Below are 19,693 nucleotides of genomic sequence, written 5' to 3' on the forward strand. Positions count from 1 at the left end.
GGGGCCGAGGGGCTAGACCACGTTCCATGCAAAGTTCCTAAAGACTTCTACTCTGCCTCTGTCTCCTTGACTAAAATCCCAAACTGACTCGTGTTCGGGGGCTGGCTCGCACTTTCCGCACCTGCGCCGCTTTCACACCTGTGTTGCTGCACTCTTCCCGCCGTTGAACCGTTGTTGGTGATGCTGTCGGTCAGACTAAGTCATCGCCGAAGGACTTGTGCCTCTGGATCAATCTCGACAGCCTCTGAGGAAGTCTGTCTGTGTTTTGATATCATGGAATCAATGTCCAACCGCAAGTCCAAAGTCCCTGGCCATGAATTTTTTTAGTACCTAGGTGGTCTCAATTTCCGTCATTCACAATGAAGCTACGCCATCTCGGTCTTGTTTGCGCTTGCGTCCGCCTTATCTCTGGCCACCGCCTCGAGAAACCAGCACCTCTACCACTCGCCACGCGGATTGTTACCCAGTTTCCCAATCCGACATGGATAGAAAACATCGCTGTCCGGTCGAATGGTGACCTCCTCATTACCGAGCTCCTTCCGAAACCCATTCTCTACACCATCGTAAATCCTGCCAGCTCAGCTCCACAGGTCCGCCTACTCCGTGACTTTTCTGCCAAAGAACCCCCTGTAGAAGGCTTGACAGGCATCGCCGAAACATTGCATGACGTGTTCGTCTTTGTCGGTGGCAGCACGACAAATCTTTCATTCCATGCTTGGAGCGTCAACTTCACTTCCGCAGCCCACAATCCCTCAACAACTACCGGTCCTATTATCAAGAAGATTGCCGAGCTCAAAGATGTCAAGCTTCCTAACGGCGTTGCCACCCTTCCCGGCTCCCCGTCTTCCGTGTTGATTGCAGACTCTTTGGCCGGTCTGGCCTGGCGCCTGGACATTCTGACAGGAAAGTCCATCGTCGCTGCACAGACTGTTGAGATGGGGGCTCCCTCAAACGAGACGGACCCCCGCAAGAGAGTTGGCATCAACGGCATCAAAGTGCATGGTGGATTTCTGTATTTCAGCAACAGCAACTCAAGATCCGTCTACAGGGTCAAGATCAGGAAAGACGGCACACGAGACCCCAGCGCCCATGCGCAGTTAGTTGGCCGCTTACCGGAGAACGTGTCGTTCCTGGATGATTTTGCAGTTACCAGTCATGGTGGAAAAGGGGCAACTGTATTTGGGACAACCTCTTCTGACAATCGGCTGTGGGCATTTGTGCAGGGGAAGAGTCCGGTGGTTGTTGCCGGCGAACTGGACAAGTTGACATTGGCGGGCTCGACAGCAGCCTCGTTCGGGAGAGGGAAACGTGATAGAGACATCCTGTATGTAGTCACATCGGGAGGGGTGGGGAAGCCATTGAATGGAAGTCTGACAGAAGGGGGAAAGGTCGCGGCGGTAGACTTGAGGACCTTTTGTCCATCCATTATGATCGGGTAGAGTAACCAGCACCACCACTGCTCAGCGGCTTTGTGGGTTGATGCATCTGCCATTGTTGGAGACGTCAAAGAGGCCACTGCCTGAATAGGTAGACTGCCTACCAGCTTGCAAGAACTTATCACCAAGCATAAAATGAACCAGATTAGGACTCAACAGCAGTATGACTGCTCTTCATTAGGTACTCCAAAACGCTAGGGGTATAAAATTTTAAAACTAATCACAATCAAAACCAGAAAACCCAAACCAGTCATTACTCAAACCCGTTTCTTCCGCCGGCTTCCCCTCTCATCATTGCGTTTTGTCTATGGGTCTCTTGACAAACACGCTGCGCTCCCACCCGTCGATTTCATCATACAGCGTCACTCTGTCGAGCTCATAGCCGCCAATTTTGGGCAAAATCTTGGCCCAGATGACCCAGTACACCCCACCAGCAATAATGATGCCAAAGCCGACAACACAGTGAAGCCAGTATGGCAACTCGTCGTAGATGTTCTGACCATCCTCGGGGGGTACAAATGGCGCAATGACAAGGTAAATGTTGCTGAGGAAAAAGAAGATGACAACGGGCAGAGTGGCCGAGATAGGAGGGTTCCAGTTCCACGCCTTCCGGTTGAGGTAGAGGTAGATCAGGCCAAGAGCGACAAAAGTGTTGATGATGGCCAAGGGGTACGAGATGAGGTTGAGAATGAAGTTGTAGGCATCGCCGGGAGGAGGGGCAAGCATGATGATGACCGAGACGGCCCAGTGCTCAAACAGACCCGCGGTGGGGGCGTTGAAAGGTCTGTTGCTGGCCCAGAAGCGGGAGTAGGGAAGGATACCCTCACGGCCGAGCTCCTGAACCAGACGCCCCTGAGAAAAGATGACAGACAGAACATTGCCAAAGGCAGACAAGGCAACAAAGACGGAAAGGGCGCGCTCGGCAGTACCGCCAAAAACATTTCTGAAGAGCGAAGCAGCCACCAGGCGCTGGGCAGCGAGAATCTCGTCCTTGGGGACGGCGGCGAAGTAGGCAATGTTGACAAACATGTAGAGGACTGAGATGACGCCGATGGCCAGAGGAGCGGCGATCTTGAGGGTGCGGACTGGGTTCTTGGTCTCGGAGAGGGCGTAGTTGGCGTTGCTGTAGCCGATGTAACTCCAGATGACGTTGTAGAGGGCCGTCACAACACCATAGGCAGATCCAGTGGTGCCCTCAAACGCATCCCTGAAGTTGTGGGGCTTCTCGTCTTCAGGAAGCTTGACATGGCCGGCGAGAGCGACCCAGCCGGCAACGACGATGATGAGGATGATGATGACCTTGATGGTGCCGAGGAGGTTTTGCAGGCGGATCCCCCACTTGACGCTGGTGGCGTGGATCAGGAAGGCGGTGGTGATGCAAGCCAACCCGATGCCGCGCTGGTTCCACCGATCGACTTCGACGCCGGCAGCATGGAGAATGTACTCGCTGAGAAGGAGAAGGTTAGTCAGTTTCAAGTGCTCACATCCCATCTTGCCAGGCGGGAGAGGTGGACATACCCAAAGACGACCGAGTTACCGCTGGCCCAACCAAGGAGAACAACGTAGCCAGTGTAGAGGCCAGTGGTGAGGAACTTTGGCTTGCGGAAAACGTATTCGAGGTAGTTCTTCTCGCCTCCGTTCTTGGGGATGGCAGTGCCGAACTCGAGATAGACAGCCGTGCCGGCAAGGGCAATCAGCATGCCGGCAACCCAGATGAACAACGACAGACCGACACTGCCGGAAAGCTTCAAGATGGAGCCGGGCGTGGCAAAGATGCCAGTGCCGATAACCCGGTTGACGATCAGAAAGACTGCAGAGACGATGCCAATCTGGCGTTTGGCTTCGCTGGCGCGCTGCAGTTGACCTGGACCACATATGTATGTTAGCTGCGTCGAACAGGATCAAAGAGAAGAGACAAATATCATGTACATACCCACTTCGCTGCCCCCTTCGGAGTTGGCGAGGGTGCCCGGCTCCTTGAAGTCATGGCTATCACCCTCGGGGGCGGATCCCGTGAACTTGGACATGCTGCTGGCCCTGTGTGATTGGCGGGTGGGCTTGGAGGCTGGACGGAGCGGGTGGTTGTTCCAGAAAACAGCAGTTCGTCTGGTTGAAGCTATCGGTTTTATCTATTTCTGCTGGCCATGTCCCAGAACTTCAGATGGCAGCGGCTGATCCGTGTCTCGGCAAGGCTTCACAGGGATGGACCTGTCGCCACCGATGCTGGGCCTCGCTCGTCACCACAGACCTAGAGCCAAAGAGGCAGGAGATCAAGTCAGTTCTGCATCCCACGTCGACGGATCCCTGACTATATGGAACGCACAGAGTGGGCACATTTTGCTATGCAATGCCGCTCTCACTGGCTCCAACCCTGCTTGTACGTCATAGTATCCGCGGCGGCGATGTCGTGATTTGGCGTCATGGCACCAACCACGAAAATTTTTTATCCTCCTTCCCAACGGCCGCCCCCGGGACACAAGCACGGTCAGCCCAAGAGCTCAAACCCATGTTTTCGATGGCCGGTTTCTGCAAGTCTGGCCGGGCCGAGGGTGCTACCGTGCCACCGGCCACGGGAAGTTTAATTTGTCTCTGCACCGTCTCTTTGGCCATGCCGCGCATCACGTCAATCCAAGCTCCACTTTGTGCCATCTGCTCGGTGAGGCTGTCTGTTGGACCATTGAACAATGGCGATGGCGACATTTTAGCCCCCCTCCAAACAGGCAGGTCGACAGCTTGCCCTCTGCTGACCACACGTCCTCGCTTTGCCGCGGCCCATCGTCCCTGCTCCTTGTCGTGCCATCAGTCTTTCGATGTCGATAAATGTCAGATGCCACTCATGCAGGCCATGGCCTGTCAGGTTCGCTGGTCTCGGTGGAGATAATTCACACCTCCTCATCGACAAACATGAAACCTGACATCCCCTATCTCCAGTTAGGCGACGGCATCCTCTGCTAGTCTTCATCTCTAATCGCCGCCCACTCTGGGGAAGACCCTCCCCTCCGTATACGGCCCGGAGGCGTCGCCGTGGACAACTCCAGACTCGGCTGACAAGGGAGTACCATGATCAATCCCCATTGTTGTTTTGTCCCCGATCTCGGATGCCAGTGCCGCGCTTCAGACTCCACTTCATCCTCAGGTGTTGTAAGGAGCCTGCGATTGCGGATCGAGTAGGCTGATGTGATATGTCTAACAGACGGCAGTTGTCAAACCGCAGCCATAGCCTTTGGACGACGTGCTATCGTTTAGCTGACAATAAAAGGGCGCTCGGCATCGTGGGAACTGGACTGGTCGGCAGGTTGAATGTGGTAGACTGTCGAGGTCGGTCATGGAATGTTCAATTGAAAACGGATATCTTAGCATGCTGGTAGTGGAAAAGTCAGCAGGCATCTATAAGTCTGAGGGTGCAACACAGCTTACCATAGCTGGGCTGGATCAAGGGCTGACCAGGCAGTCTGATACCACCTGATCGGCCAGGTGTCGAAAGGCCGCCATGAGGGTTTCACAGTGGCGTGCAGTTTTCAACCTCAGGTTCGTGCGAGGTTACTGCTGCCGGGCCTCAGAGGGGATGGCTTCCATTAATAGACAGACATGAAAGAAGCTCAATGTCCGACATTCGCAGTGACGGCATGCTAGCGGATGACGCAATTGCGGAATGGGCCAGTTTGTGACAGTACAAAATCCCCAGAGCCGCCAATTGACTCCATCAGGTTGGCGAACGACATCCTGAGATTGGGTCAGTTTAGGAACACATCGATGACAGCCGGAGAGTGATCACGCAATCTCTCCACTACGCGCCCATCTCCAAGGCCTCGTGTGGATAACTTGCTGCTCTTTGGGGATTAGACACTCAAACTAAGGTAACTTAGTTGCCGTTGCGGGGGCAGATCATGGCGCTTTCCCGTTGATGCAACCAGGTACCGTATCATTGCAGCACGGCGTCTACTGCACCAAGTAGGCCCAGTTATCATGTGCACCTTCCATACTCTCGATAAGGGTCCTGGCACATCCTGGGTGCTTGAACCATGGATGGTTTATGCAGCTCTGGTGATATTAGGCTGTGGGTCCGTTAACCCTGAATCCCTGAGAGTTTGAATGTTTACAACATCAAGCCTTGTCAAGTGGATGTGACATGAAATTGTTCTATAGGTATATTATTTAGTGGAACAAAACAAACTCTGAAAACCACGCAAGCTATTACTTCATGCGCAGCAGATAGGACTTCGTCGAACTTCTGCAAGACTGAGGGCAGGATACCTCGGCTCCTTCTATTAGAGTCTTTTCCCTGATAAAATCAGCCAGAGCCTGTATATTGTATCATGTGGGAGCTTTCAACAGTGTGTTGGTCTAGAACAATACCTACCTGCTCTGTATGGCCCAAGGGTAGATTTACTACCTGAGTTAGATGTGACATATGACAGACCTCCAGTACATTTTGAACATGTAGATCCCTGGTCCAGGGGTGCTCTATGTACACATAACAATTTCATGTTTGATTCAAACCCTATCTGCAATAACTGTGGGTAAGGTAAGGTACCTCTGTATGGTGTTGAACAGCCATGTTCTTGGCCCAATGGGAACCTGAAACCAGGCTCAGGACACAAGTACCACTAGTATCAAAATTGAGGATCAACCCCGTAGAAAGCGAGCAATGATCCGTGGACCAACGGGAACAAACAAACACCAGAGGATACTGTCTAACCTCGGACTCCGAACGGCCGAAAATATTACCACCCCAAAACATATTCATTGCTCGCAGAGTGACTCATGAGAATGTTACAACAGATACTCCTCAAATGGCTTTAGCCAGCTTGCTGCTATTTCCTGGGAAGTATCATAATGTCTAGACAAAATTTAATCCTGCTTAAGTCCACTAGGACTTATCCCTCCGGCAAATGCGAGCCGGCCATGCACGCCGAGTCAAGCAGACCGAGTTCAATGTAACATGCCTTGAACTAATCACAATAGCATTTGCTTAAACAGGACTAATTGTATGACCGAGCCGCAAAACTGCATGTATGGTCTAACCTGATGCATCCCAAACCGCGTCATCGTGTTCTCGATGTGATCCTTCAAATCAACCCCTTGGTCTTGGCGACAGGACGCACAAAGTATCAGGTCGTCTTCCAGGAATTCTCTCAAAAATTTGCACAAAGGCTCTGGCTGCCTGTCTATGGTGCTCTGCAGATACGGATCATGCAGACGCTTTCACTGAAGCGTGCTACGGCGGTGGCTGCACACCCTTCCAGCCTCAAGCTCAACAAACGCCTTGCCCGCATTTCTATCCTTATTCTTAGCTTCACCCTATCTGTGGCTCTGTTTGCTTGGACCAAACAGCATGACCGGCACGCCCAGCGATCCTGGCTCTCAGGGCTGTTGCACAGAGCAAAGTATGGTGGAGAACGGGAGACCCCCTTTTACCCTCACGACACAACAACCAGCTTTTCACCCGTGTCTTTCCCTGCGGATCAAATCGAGAACTTGTCCACCAAAGACATGTGTGCTTCCTTCCCCCACTACCTCATCCGAGAACACATCCAACCAGTCTTGAAGATGGGCCATGGCGAAAACCGCGACATGATCAATGCCCAGCTCAACAGCGTATCCGCCTGCTTCCACCCGGATGAGCTCCTCATTTTCTCAGACCTCCCAGAGACACTGCCAAATGGGCACCAGGCAGTCGACATCCTCCACAACCTTCCGCAGAGGTACAGGATGATCAACGACACCCCCGAAGCCCAGCCAGAGCCCGACTTTGCTGCCTACGAAGCCATGCACGACCTCTTCCGAGCCGGGAACCTGACTGCCGAAAACAATCCGACGATGAAGAATAAAAGGACCGGGTGGAGGTTGGACAAGTACAAGTTCCTGGCGCAGGTAGAGCGTGCCTGGACCGAGAGAAAGAACAAGGACTGGTATTTCTTTTACGAGAGCGACACGTTTGTCTCGTGGGACAATGTGTTCCGGTTCCTGTCAACGCTCGATCCCAACAAGGCGCTGTACATGGGGAGCCCTTCTCCAGGCCGTCGCGATCCCAAGACAGATGAGGAGACTTGGTTTGCCAACGGAGGTCCGGGTTATGTGCTTTCGCGGGGCGCGATGAGGGTCCTGTTTGAGAAGAGACCTTCGTCGCGGGAAACGGGGGTGTGGACGGAAGAGCCGTTTCTCCTGAAATACATAAACGTTGTGAGGACAGACCCGTGTGGTGATGCCATTCTGGGTTGGGTGCTTTGGCTCGTAGGGATACGGCTCAGCGGCTTCTTTCCGTCGTTTAACACGTATGCACTACACTCACTACCATACACACAGAGGTTGTGGTGTCAAAGCTTTTTGACTATGCACAAGCTAAGCCCAAAAGAGATGGTCCTGCTTTGGAGATGGGAGTACGGAAACAGGAAGCTGGGTCGGCCGTTGATGTACGCCGACTTGTTCGAGAGCTTCTTCCTGCCGGAGATTGAAGAGGCTGATTCGAGAAACAACTGGGACAATACAAACTGGGATCGGCTGGCGCGTGGCAGTGATGTATACGTTGACAGTGTGGAGGAGTGCCGCGAGGCCTGCGAAAAGAAGACCAGCTGTCTTCAGTATCATTGGAATGGCAAACAAGCCAGAAAGTGTGTATTAATGCCCTTTCTCACACTGGGGCGAGCAAAGGATCCCGAGACAGTGGTGAAGAAAGAGGGCGGAGAAGAGCGATTCATTTACACCAGTGGCTGGATAAAACCTCGCATCAAGAGCTGGGCCAAGGAGCATCCTTGCGCGATACCTGACTGGTTGAGTCCCAGTACTGAAAGGCATTATTGATAAGCGTCACGGTATTTGTCTCCAACCGGAAGATTCATGGATCTTGAAAACAGTACAAAAGAAGAAACAAAAGGCAAAACAAAATACACAGCAAAGAGCTATAGAGACAGCGTTGTCAAAATTCATTGGATATCGTTTTATCCGATCTTCCACCGTCGCTAGGTACCTAAGTCATGACAACCCCGAACGAAGTAAGCAGGCAAGAGTATTTCATGCTAGACAATCCTTCAAGATTCTTACCCTCCCCCGTCGATATCCATAACTCCATGTCTTCTGGCCGCCTCGACAATAGCACACCGGCTGAGCCTGGACAGTTCAGTGATGAACTCTTCAACTAGTTTGAGCTGCAGCATCTCATTTTTGGCAACCTGCTTGATCCTCATATTCCTGATCATTTCAGGCGCCGAGTCTAACAATGCGACATCAGCTTCCGCTTGTGGCTCCAGGGGGTTTAATAAGACGCTGCAGAAGATGTTGAGAACTGCTGACATGGGGTAGAACAGCATCATACAGAATACCTCTGGCGCCATCAGCACGGGAAGCGCACTCCTCAGGTAGAGCAACGTAGAACGGCTAGCTTCTACACTCAGAGCCAGACTAGAGCTGACACCCTTCATCTCCTCACCAGGCACCACCTCGCCATGAGCGCCCCAAGCCCGACATCTTCCCGTGGCGCGGTGGATGGTGGCTACCAGGTAATGATACTCAAAATTGATGACAATGGTTCGAACACTGTCGTGGGCTTCACTCAGGGCTTTGTTGACTCCCACATGGCGGGAAATCGAAAGGGCGGGCCTGTGTTTGAGCGGGACAGAGAGCCGCCACTTTTCCAGCTCATCGTCGAGTTCTCGTATATTCCGCAACAGCTCGGCGTCTGTCTTGCGGAGGGCTTCGGCCGAGTAGAGCAGCTGACATGTTTTTGACTTGATGAGCGTCAACCTCAAGTCGCCAGGCAAGCTTGGGATCATGGTCTCATCATCGTGGTCGACTTGCATATACCGGTCGAGGTATTGAGTCAGGGCATAGTTGGGCGGCAGCGACAGGTCGCAATGTTCGTCTGGGATGCAAGGCGGCTGGCCAGTACGCAGAGAGAGCTCCTTGTCAAAGTTGTAGGTCAACCAAAAGAGCTTGCGGAGAAGCTTTGGTGCCCGCGACGCCGGCGAAGAGGATGACCAAGGGTTGGCGATGGTGTGTGCGCCCAGCATAAACATGATGCGACAGGCGAGGGAGAGACATATGAGAGAGGACTGAACCCGGCCGGCAAAGAGCTGGTACATGGTCTAGTAAGCGGTCAGCAGGTGAGAAATCACGTAGCAGAATTGGAGCTTGAACACACTGACCAACATGATCATGGTCTGCAAACTAGTCAGAGTAAAATCGCGACGCAGCGCGGCTGGGAGCAAATGCTGAGCCTTTGCAGCCATCACGTCTCCTTCTATTGGCGGCACTACCGGCGATTCGGAGCCCACAAATAAGGTCACCATGCATAGAAAGGCAAAGACACAGGTTTTGGCAACAAGAAGCTCATGGGGACCGGGGCTTCCCAGGCCGTAGGCGGTGTCTATGGTCTCCTCAAACAGAACAGTGTCCAACACAGGGAACACCAACCTGAAGTGAGAGGTGCCAAAGAAGGCGAGGTATCGTTCGGTCACGGCCCTGTCCGGCAGGGACGGCGGCTCCTCGATGGGCGGCAGCACATCCTCCTTTCCCAGCTGCGGCGCACCGCGGTCAACTTCATCGTCATCCCACACGGCAGGAAATACGGGGGCCTGGCCGGCACGGGAGCGAATCCACTCCCGGCCCGTGGTCGAGAAATGCGGAACTCCGTTGTACGAGCTGATCTCGCCAAGGTGGTACCCGGCAAAGTGCAGCTTGCCGAAACAGGGCCGGGAGCCAGATACGGGGGACGGTGGAGGCAGACCCTCGGGATCTCGGCACGGGGAGAAGGTGTTTGTGGAAGAGGACAGCGGCGCTGGAGCGGTCAGAGGGTCCATCAACAGAGCCTCGAGCGGCTGCAGCTTGTGGGTCAGGGTTTCTTCAGGTGCGTGAGGAGTCGGCCTGTTATTTAATCTTGTGCTCGATGGCTTCTTGGACACGCCCCTCTTCCTCGGGCGTATCTCACGATCAAAGGTGCATTCGAGGTCATGGTGTTTACACCAGTCACAGGAGGGATGGGCGGGTTCACACTGAATCTACAGCAACAGGAAAAGAGACCAGCGGGACACAGTCAGCAACTGGACGATAACGTGGATGTAATCCGATTCTGGGTTGCACACCTTTCTCTTGTGACACGCATCGCAAGCCCGCTTGCGCCCCATAGTCGGCAGCGGGAGCGGGAGAGTGGCCTTGACAGAGAGCGATGACGCGGGGATTTGAGGCCGCTGACAAAGCGCCCGGTCGGGTTTGATGCGGGTGTGGCAACTGGAGGAAATGGCAGCGGGCAGCGGGCAGCGGGCAGCGGGAAGGATGACGCAGGGTGTCAATCAATCAGTGGAAGCGACGCGCGACATGGCAGCTGTCAAAAAGTTGCCATCGAAACCGAGTTTCAGACTCGTCAGTCCTCAGCTGGGCCCAACATTCTGGTTTCCTGATGACTTTTTGCACCGAGCTCAGCGAGCTGGGTTCAACGATGTCACTACTCACCGCTCACCGCTGTCTCTTGCTTTCGAACTCGAACTCGTCCCAAGAAAAAGAAGCACCGTCCGTGCCCGCGGAAGCGGCATGTGCCGTGCCAAGCAGCCAAGGGCAAACCCCGCCCTGCTGGAACATTGGTGGAAGCTTTCTTCACTTTCTGCCGAACCACCCGAGATTTCAAAGCACCGGGGCCGGGATTCGACCTCTGCGCGGCCTGCGCCTTGATCATTGCCTTATCTCCGTCTTATAACCCCCCGAGACCATCGGCAGGCAATGCACTCACCGTCCGAACCCCGTTCGATGTGGGCGCCTTGGCCCCCGATGGCACCGTTGCCCCCGTCTCGCGATGCCGAGCATTTGTTACTGCCCATTGGCAATCCACATCCCGTTCGTTGAGATCGATCTTCATGTTTCCAGAACAGTCACCATGTATGTAACATCGACACTCTTCTCGATGACTCTAACGTTTGTTGACCAAGGAAGACGATGACCTTTTCGTATACCCGCTCAGGTACCCCATTTTTGAGATTGGCACAGCTCCAGCGCACACTTCCCAGACAACTCTACGCATTGTGACTAAGTGGTTCCATCCTTGGAGAGCTTGCGTTGCAGTGTCCACTCGTGTCAAGGCATCAAAACCAACACCGGGATCAGGCCGTCACCAACTTCGTGATTCAGGAACAGAGTGGAGATGTGAGCATCCACACTCCTCCACCATCGCGGTGATGGGTTGGCCGCCCTGCCGATGCCGATGGCCGAAGCTGACTGAGAGGAAATGGGTGAAAAGAAAAAGTCAATTAAATAGCCATGGGGGCCTCGTTTCTTGGCTCCGATTCTCTCTTGGTCCTCCATCCCATCGTACCGGTCCCTCTCAACCCCTTCGCCGGCAAGCCATCATGGAGACGGCACCAGCTTCCAACCCCGACCCCACGGGAGTCGTCCACGAATGGAAACTCAAGCACAAGGTCGAGGCCATCCGTGAACGCGACAGCCGCTCTGGCCTTCCCCTGAGAGAGCTTGGTGTCACTTGGAAAGATCTCACCGTCAGCGCCATTTCCTCCGACGCCGCCATCCACGAGAACGTTATCTCCCAGTTCAACATCCCCAAGAAGATCCAGGAATCCCGCCACAAGCCGCCCCTCAAGACCATCCTAGACAAGACTCATGGCTGCGTCAAGCCAGGAGAGATGCTCCTGGTTTTGGGCCGTCCGGGCTCGGGGTGTACGACCTTGCTCAAAATGATTGCCAACCACAGGAAGGGCTATCAGAACGTGGAGGGAGATGTCAAGTATGGCAGTATGGACGCATCGGAAGCGGAAAAGTACCGTGGCCAGATCGTCATGAACACCGAGGAGGAGCTCTTCTTCCCCTCCCTCACCGTGGGGCAGACCATGGACTTTGCTACTCGTCTCAAGATCCCCTTCCAGCTGCCCGATGGCGTGCAGTCCAAGGAGGAGTACCGCCAGGAAATGATGGAGTTTCTCCTGGAGAGCATGAGCATCACCCACACCAGAGGCACCAAGGTCGGCAATGAGTTCGTCAGAGGTGTTTCCGGAGGGGAGCGAAAGAGAGTGTCCATCATTGAAACGTTGGCTACAAGAGGCAGTGTCTTTTGCTGGGACAACAGCACAAGGGGTCTCGACGCGAGCACGTGAGTTTTCTCTGATGCATTTTATATGCCCTGGGGTCATCAGCTGACACAAGGTTCAACCAACAGAGCTCTGGACTACACCAAGGCCATCCGTGCCCTGACTGACGTTCTCGGGTTGGCCTCGATTGTCACATTGTACCAAGCAGGCAACGGCATCTACGACCTCTTCGACAAAGTCCTGGTCCTCGACGCCGGAAAAGAGATCTACTACGGCCCCATGAAGGATGCTCGCCCGTTCATGGAGCAGCTTGGTTTCGTGTGCCGCGACGGAGCCAATGTTGCTGACTACCTCACCGGTGTCACGGTCCCTACTGAACGCTTGATTGCCCCCGGCTACGAAAAGACCTTCCCCCGCAACCCCGACCAGCTGAGAAGCGAGTACGAAAAGTCCAACATCTACCAGAAGATGATCGCCGAGTACAGCTACCCAGAGACAGAGGAGGCCAAGGAGAAGACCAAGCTGTTTCAGGGCGGCGTCGCAGCTGAAAGGGACAGCCACCTCCCCAACAACAGCCCCTTGACCGTTTCCTTCCCTCAGCAAGTCCTTGCCTGCATCATCCGGCAATACCAGATCCTCTGGGGCGACAAGGCCACCATTGCCATCAAGCAGGGCTCGACACTGGCACAAGCCCTGATCTCCGGTTCTCTCTTCTACAACGCCCCCAACAACTCGTCCGGTATCTTCCTCAAGGGAGGTGCCTTGTTCTTCGCCCTTCTCCACAACTGTTTGCTCTCCATGTCTGAGGTTACCGATTCCTTCCACGGCCGCCCCGTGCTCGCGAAGCACAAGGCCTTTGCCTACTTCCACCCCGCCGCCTTCTGTATCGCTCAAGTCACTGCCGACATTCCCGTTCTGCTGTTCCAGGTTTTCATTTTTGCCATCGTTCAGTACTTCATGGTCGGGCTCACCATGACAGCCGGCGGTTGGTTCACATACTGGATTGTTGTCTTTGCTACCACCATGGTGAGTTTATTCCCGCTTCTGTCTCTCCTTTTGCCTCGCTAACGGGGTATTTCTTCTAGTGCATGACCGCCTGCTTCCGCATGATTGGTGCTGCGTTTTCCAACTTTGATGCCGCCTCCAAGATCTCGGGCTTGGCCGTCAAGCTGCTCATCATGTACACGGGCTACATGATTATCCGGCCCAAGATGCACCCCTGGTTCGGCTGGATCTTCTGGATCAACCCCCTGGCTTACGCCTTTGACGCTCTCCTCTCCAACGAGTTCAAGGGCCAAATCATTCCTTGCGTCGGACCAAACCTCGTTCCCACTGGACCTGGATACATGGGCCTCGAGGTTGGCCAGCAGGCATGTGCTGGCGTGGGCGGCGCCGTGCCAGGTCGCAGCTACGTTCTCGGCGATGACTACTTGAGCTCCTTGGAGTACGGAAGCGGCCACATCTGGAGGAACTTTGGAATTGTCTGGGCTTTCTGGGCCTTGTTCGTCACCATCACGATTCTGGCCACCACCAACTGGAAGTCTGCGTCTGAGGGTGGGCCCTCCTTGTTGATTCCCAGGGAAAAGTCAAAGGTTGGGCTTCATGGCGCTCGCAGGAACAAGGCTGGCGACGAAGAAGCGGCCGTTGACGAAAAGGGCGGCTTCTCCTCGGGCAGCGGCAGCGAGACGGACGAGACACTTGCCGTCAAGGGCGCAGATGCGCAGATGCAAAAGCAGGAGGTAGATCTTGTTCGCAACACTTCGGTCTTCACATGGAAGGATCTCTGTTACACTGTTTCTACCCCTGACGGCGATCGCCAGCTCTTGGACAACGTGCAAGGATGGGTCAAGCCTGGCATGCTGGGTGCCTTGATGGGCTCTTCTGGTGCTGGCAAGACCACTCTCTTGGATGTCCTTGCGCAGAGAAAGACTGAAGGTGTTATCAAGGGAAGCATCATGGTCGATGGTCGTGAGCTGCCTGTCTCTTTCCAGAGAAATGCGGGCTACTGTGAGCAGCTTGACGTGCATGAGCCGTATGCTACCGTCCGGGAGGCGCTCGAGTTCAGCGCCCTTCTGCGGCAGCCTCGCGAGGTCCCCCGTGAGGAAAAGTTGCGCTATGTCGACACCATCATTGACCTCCTCGAGCTGCACGACCTGGCTGACACCCTGATTGGCCGCGTCGGCATGGGTCTGTCTGTGGAACAGCGCAAGCGTGTCACTATCGGAGTCGAACTTGTCGCCAAGCCCTCGATCTTGATCTTCTTGGATGAGCCCACCTCGGGCCTCGATGGCCAGTCTGCCTACAACACGGTCCGCTTCCTCCGCAAACTCGCCGACGTTGGTCAAGCCGTCTTGGTCACGATTCACCAGCCCTCGGCCCAGCTCTTTGCCCAGTTCGACACATTGCTTCTGTTGCAACGCGGCGGAAAGACGGTCTATTTTGGTGACATTGGCGACAACGCTGCTACTGTCAAGAACTATTTCGCCCGCTACGGTGCCCCCTGCCCCAAGGACGCTAACCCTGCCGAGCACATGATCGATGTGGTGTCTGGCCATCTCTCCCAGGGCCGTGACTGGAATGAGGTTTGGCTCTCGTCTCCCGAACACAGCGCAGTCGTCAAGGAGCTTGATGAGATCATATCCGAGGCCGCTTCCAAGCCTGCTGGCTATGTGGACGACGGCCGCGAGTTTGCCACGCCCCTTTTGGAGCAAACCAAGGTTGTCACGAAGCGCATGAACATTTCCCTGTACCGCAACCGAGACTATGTCAACAACAAGATCATGCTGCACGTCTCGGCCGCGCTTATCAATGGCTTCAGTTTCTGGATGATTGGCGACGACATTTCGGATTTGCAGATGATTCTCTTCACCATCTTCCAGTTCATCTTCGTCGCTCCCGGTGTCATTGCCCAGCTGCAGCCGCTCTTCATCGACCGCCGCAACATCTTTGAGGCCCGCGAGAAGAAGAGCAAGATGTACTCTTGGATTGCCTTCGTCACGGGTCTGATCACGTCTGAGATTCCTTACCTCATGATTTGCGGCGTCTTGTATTACTGCTGCTGGTACTACACAGTCGGCTTCCCTACCTCGTCCAAGCGTGCCGGCGCGACGCTGTTTGTCATGCTCATGTACGAATTTGTCTACACGGGCATGGGCCAGTTCATCGCAGCCTACGCCCCCAATGCCGTCTTTGCCTCGCTCGCCAACCCCTTCGTCATTGGAATCTTAGTCGCCTTCTGCGGTGTCTTGGTCCCCTACGCACAGATCCAGGTCTTTTGGAGGTATTGGATCTACTACCTCAACCCCTTCAACTACCTCATGGGGTCCATGCTGGTCTTTGCTGCCTGGGACTGGCCCATCAACTGCAACCCTCACGAGCTGGCCAGGTTCGATCCTCCCAACGGCACCACTTGTGGCGACTACCTGAGCACCTATCTTGAGAAGGGGTACGGCATGGCTGCGAACTTGTTAAACCCCGATGCTCTTTCCGAGTGCCAGGTCTGCCAGTTCAAGTCTGGAAGCGACTACCTTCGCACCATCAACCTGATGGAGTACAGCTACGGCTGGAGAGATGCCGGCATTGTCGTCATCTTTGTTATCAGCTCGTATGCTATGGTCTATGGCTTGATGAAGCTGAGAACAAAGACCAGCAAGAAGGCTGAGTGAAGAGCACTACTGGTTTTCTTTTATCCTATTTTGGCCTTGTTCACGGGCTTTTGGTAAAACGTGTACATTTTTTGCATACTCTTCTTTTCTTTTCTTTTCTTTTCTTTACCCACTTTGATACCTTGATAGACATTTTGCATAGACAGACATTCACATAATTAATTTCAATACTGTTCCTGTTGATCACTATGCCTTCATAGGTGCAAGCTCCCTCCCCACAAGCCTCTCTGGGCTATCCTCACCCGAGCTGTAGACATCATCTGGCATGGGGGGCGCAATGGAAGCGTCGCCCCTCTTGATTTCAATAATCGAAATGACGGGCAGCAGCAACATCAACATGCCCAACAGCTGGCCGAAGCTCCACGTCTTTTCCCCCTCATCAGACAACAGGACATCTGGTGTGCCAAACGCTTGGGAGAGGAGGTAGGCCCGCGTGGTGGCCCCGAAAGCAATGCCTGCCATGGCAACAATGCCCATGGCTTGTACCACGCGAAAAGCGCGTGACTTTTGCCTCCTGCTCTGAAGATACCAGGTGGCAAGCCCAAAGATCAGGCAGTTCAAGGCTACCACGACCACGGTAGCCACCACGTCCAGGCCGCCCAGTCTAGTCGTATCAGAAGGGCGAGTCCAAGCACATGCGATGGGCAGGGTATCCGGCAGATCTTTGATCTTGGCCTGCAGCAAAAAGACGCCGTACACGATGGAGAGGAGCAGGTTGAGGAACATCAAAAGCTGTCTCATCCATCTGAGCACCCAGTCTCTCTTGAAGTCGTTTACCAGAGACAACAGCGCGGCGTTGTGGGTGGCCATGGACAAAAGAGAGAGCATACAGATGATGAAGAAGTGATACGGGGAAAGCTGCCACGACTTGACCAACCCGACAGACTGCAGGCCGATGCCCACGAGAATCTGCTGATCAGAGTAGCCCGAGAGCAGCTTTCTTCGGACGATGGAGGGGTTCCGGATACACTTTCTTGGCCACCGAACATCGTGGAGAATGAGACTTGCAGCCATGCCTATGACAAGGAAGGCGGTAACTGTGGATGATAGCAAGACCTGGGGCCCACGTTTTGTTAGCTAATTTGATTCAGCCAGGTAGTTGGACTCGACTTACACCAGCTCCCGCTACACCGGCATCGCTTGCAATGCTTTCTGGAATGACATTGCAACTTCTGCCTGCAAAAGCCGCCATTTTGCTTTTCGGCGGTTTTTTTCGGTTTGTTTTTTTTATCTTTTTCGTTCTGTGGGTTGGTGAGGAGAAAAGGAAAAGGAAAAAGAAAAAGAGGATGGATACACAAGAGTTGCGAAGAGTGGCAATTTGCGAAAAAGAGCGGAGGTGAAAACAAGAATAAGGTTATTATATGCGTGCTGGGTGAAACAGATCGGCGGCCGACTGGTGTACATGTAGATGCCAATCAAGTAGTGCGCCCCTTTGCGCATTGTTGCAGAAAAGGCCTGCTTGACAAAGGAGGCGGTTATAGCTGGCAGCCAATAGGAAGGCTCCAATCTATATATAGGATGACGCAGATAAAAGAATTGATAACAATCAGTCCCATTGTGAGCATTGCGAGCATTGTGAGCATTGTGAGCCGCCGACGACAAATCTATTTTATATCGCTACTTCTTTTTGTAGACACGGACGGTTTCAAAGAAATTCGTTGATGGCCTCCCAGAAGTCGCTCGCCGCCTCGGACATGGGCAAATGCCCGGCGTTGGGAACAATCTTGAGCTCCGCCCCCATCTCGCCGAGATTGGCCTTGAAACCCTCCATAGCCTTAACCAGAGCGCCCTTGCCATCGCCATCGCCCACAACGAAGAGAGTGTTGACCTTGCATCCCTTCATTTCCTCTCTCATGTTGTAGCCCCAGAGTGCCTGGCAGCTGTACTTGAAGCCCTCGACGTTGTTTCCCGCCACCATGTCAGTCATCCACTTGGCAATCTCGGGCTTCTCAGTCATGGTGTGAGGATGGAACCATCTCTCCACCGTCACACCGGCTAGGTCCCGGATGTTCTTCTCAGCCACCACAATGCGGTCCTTCCAGGCAGCTGTGTTGGCATCAGAGCTGGCAACGTTGAAGTCGCAGGCCACGATCCTGTCCACCAGCTCGGGGTACTTGAGCGCAAACTTGAGCGTGGTGGCACCGCCCATAGAGACGCCGACCAAAGCATGCAGCTTTTCAATCCTGAGGCCCTTGAGAAGAGTCTGAAGGTCGTCGGCAAGCATGTCCAACGTCGCAGGAACAGGAGGCAAGGGAATCTCATGTCTGCCGCGGGTGTCATATCTCAGGATGCGCAAGTCGGGACGCGCAGCCTTCAGAATGGCCACCAACTCATCCCACATGTGGTAGTCCGTCAACAGAGAGTTGCTGAATGCCACGGTGGGGGCCTTGGGCGAGACGTTGCCCTCCAACCGGTAGCGGATCGTGAGCCCATCCTTGGCATACACATAGGCATTCACAGCCGCCGTATCCTTCCCAGGAACCGTCTCAATCTTGCCGTCTTCCCACTTGAAACCCTTGCTCTCGGGGAGCTTGCTCAGTGTCTCCAGTTCTCTTGGGCCCGGTCCAAACACGTAGAACAGCTCATACGTCCGCCTGTGCTTGGCCGTGATCCACTTGTCAAACACCTCAGTCCGCCACTTGGTGTCCATGGACGCCTTGTGCTCCTCCCCTCCCAGCCCATTCACCTTTTCATATTCATGCAGCGTCACAATTCTGACCTTGTCACCTCCCTCGATCAAGGAGGGAGTCCGGCAAACCCTGCTCCTCAGCCAGCCCGGAATCTTGCTCAACATGGGAATGTGCTCCTCCAGGTACCACTTGGTGATCTCCTTCTCCCCTTGCTCCCCGCCCTTGACTTCAACCTCGACGGCGATCAAGACCTGTCCCTCGGCCTCCCGATCGCTCAAGTCCTCAATCTTGGTGAAGCCCTCCTTGGCCTGTTCTCCCAGCAGGTCGAAAAATCTCCTGTCGACGTCCACTTGGCCAATGGTCTCGCCTTCCCGCTTGGTTCTGTTCCCCCTCAGCTGCGTGTAGACGGGTGTTTCCAAATGGCGCATTTCGGTGACGTCGTAAATGGCCAGGAACTCGGGCTTCAGAGAGTCGGTGGCCCGGTAGCGGAAACCATTCGGGAAAATATGCGGCAGCCGGAGCCGGGTCGGGCCGTGCTCGTTTTGGTACCACTCATGGAACTGGTTGAGGAACTCCTCGTCGTGGCGACGAGGCTCCATGGTGACGTACAAGAGGCCGGGATTGGACATTTTGTCTGTTGAAAATGCAGAACAACAAGTGAGGTGATGCTGACGGTGCAAAGTTGAATTGAAAAGGACGATCGATATATGTCAGTCACCAAATGCTTAAAGTATGTGCCAAGCGTGACGTTGACCCGACTCAATCACATCCTCGCTCACTCACAGTTTCGGCAGTCAAAACGGAACGCGAACAGAGAAAGTGGAGTTTGCTGCTCTCGGCTCTTGTTCCCGGGGTTCCAAAAAATACTGAGGCAAAGCGTTTTTCCGCTGCAGCTGTTTTTGCACTTGGGTGGGTGGGGCTGCAGCTTCCAGGATGAC

At 54.2% G+C, this 19,693-nt stretch overlaps 7 protein-coding genes across 7 annotated transcripts; 3 read left to right on the top strand and 4 right to left on the bottom strand.

The window, feature by feature from the left end:
* Nucleotides 1–359: 359 nt before the first annotated feature.
* On the top strand, nt 360–1,439 carry QC763_611610 (uncharacterized protein; the record flags this gene model as incomplete). The annotated part of the gene is made up of 1 exon (XM_062914981.1): nt 360–1,439. One exon carries the CDS (start codon nt 360–362, stop codon nt 1,437–1,439), a length of 1,080 nt encoding a protein of 359 aa, XP_062762410.1.
* Nucleotides 1,440–1,583: 144 nt separating this feature from the next.
* On the bottom strand, nt 1,584–5,215 carry MUP1 (methionine permease). Its single transcript, XM_062914982.1, has 4 exons — nt 4,854–5,215; nt 3,370–4,797; nt 2,955–3,300; nt 1,584–2,883 (listed from the first exon to the last, which is right to left on the bottom strand). Exons 2-4 carry the CDS (start codon nt 3,461–3,463, stop codon nt 1,728–1,730), a joined length of 1,596 nt encoding a protein of 531 aa, XP_062762411.1. The 5' UTR covers nt 3,464–4,797; nt 4,854–5,215; the 3' UTR covers nt 1,584–1,727.
* Nucleotides 5,216–6,464: 1,249 nt separating this feature from the next.
* Nucleotides 6,465–8,320, top strand: QC763_611630 (uncharacterized protein; the record flags this gene model as incomplete). Its single annotated transcript, XM_062914983.1, has 1 exon — nt 6,465–8,320. One exon carries the CDS (start codon nt 6,465–6,467, stop codon nt 8,235–8,237), a length of 1,773 nt encoding a protein of 590 aa, XP_062762412.1. The 3' UTR covers nt 8,238–8,320.
* Nucleotides 8,321–8,473: 153 nt separating this feature from the next.
* QC763_611640 (uncharacterized protein) lies at nt 8,474–10,555 on the bottom strand (the record flags this gene model as incomplete). The annotated part of the gene is made up of 3 exons (XM_062914984.1): nt 8,474–9,517; nt 9,578–10,429; nt 10,514–10,555. 3 exons carry the CDS (start codon nt 10,553–10,555, stop codon nt 8,474–8,476), a joined length of 1,938 nt encoding a protein of 645 aa, XP_062762413.1.
* A 232-nt stretch (nt 10,556–10,787) lies between these two features.
* Nucleotides 10,788–16,312, top strand: QC763_611650 (uncharacterized protein). Its single transcript, XM_062914985.1, has 3 exons — nt 10,788–12,522; nt 12,589–13,486; nt 13,546–16,312. Exons 1-3 carry the CDS (start codon nt 11,597–11,599, stop codon nt 16,123–16,125), a joined length of 4,404 nt encoding a protein of 1,467 aa, XP_062762414.1. The 5' UTR covers nt 10,788–11,596; the 3' UTR covers nt 16,126–16,312.
* Nucleotides 16,174–17,478, bottom strand: QC763_611660 (uncharacterized protein). Its single transcript, XM_062914986.1, has 2 exons — nt 17,240–17,478; nt 16,174–17,181 (listed from the first exon to the last, which is right to left on the bottom strand). Exons 1-2 carry the CDS (start codon nt 17,315–17,317, stop codon nt 16,312–16,314), a joined length of 948 nt encoding a protein of 315 aa, XP_062762415.1. The 5' UTR covers nt 17,318–17,478; the 3' UTR covers nt 16,174–16,311.
* Nucleotides 17,479–17,770: 292 nt separating this feature from the next.
* On the bottom strand, nt 17,771–19,384 carry QC763_611670 (uncharacterized protein; the record flags this gene model as incomplete). The annotated part of the gene is made up of 1 exon (XM_062914987.1): nt 17,771–19,384. The coding sequence occupies one exon, from the start codon at nt 19,382–19,384 to the stop codon at nt 17,771–17,773; it is 1,614 nt and encodes a 537-aa protein (XP_062762416.1).
* Nucleotides 19,385–19,693: the final 309 nt, after the last annotated feature.

Source organism: Podospora pseudopauciseta, chromosome 6 (assembly GCF_035222475.1).
Source record: "Podospora pseudopauciseta strain CBS 411.78 chromosome 6, whole genome shotgun sequence".
NCBI lineage: Eukaryota > Fungi > Ascomycota > Sordariomycetes > Sordariales > Podosporaceae > Podospora > Podospora pseudopauciseta.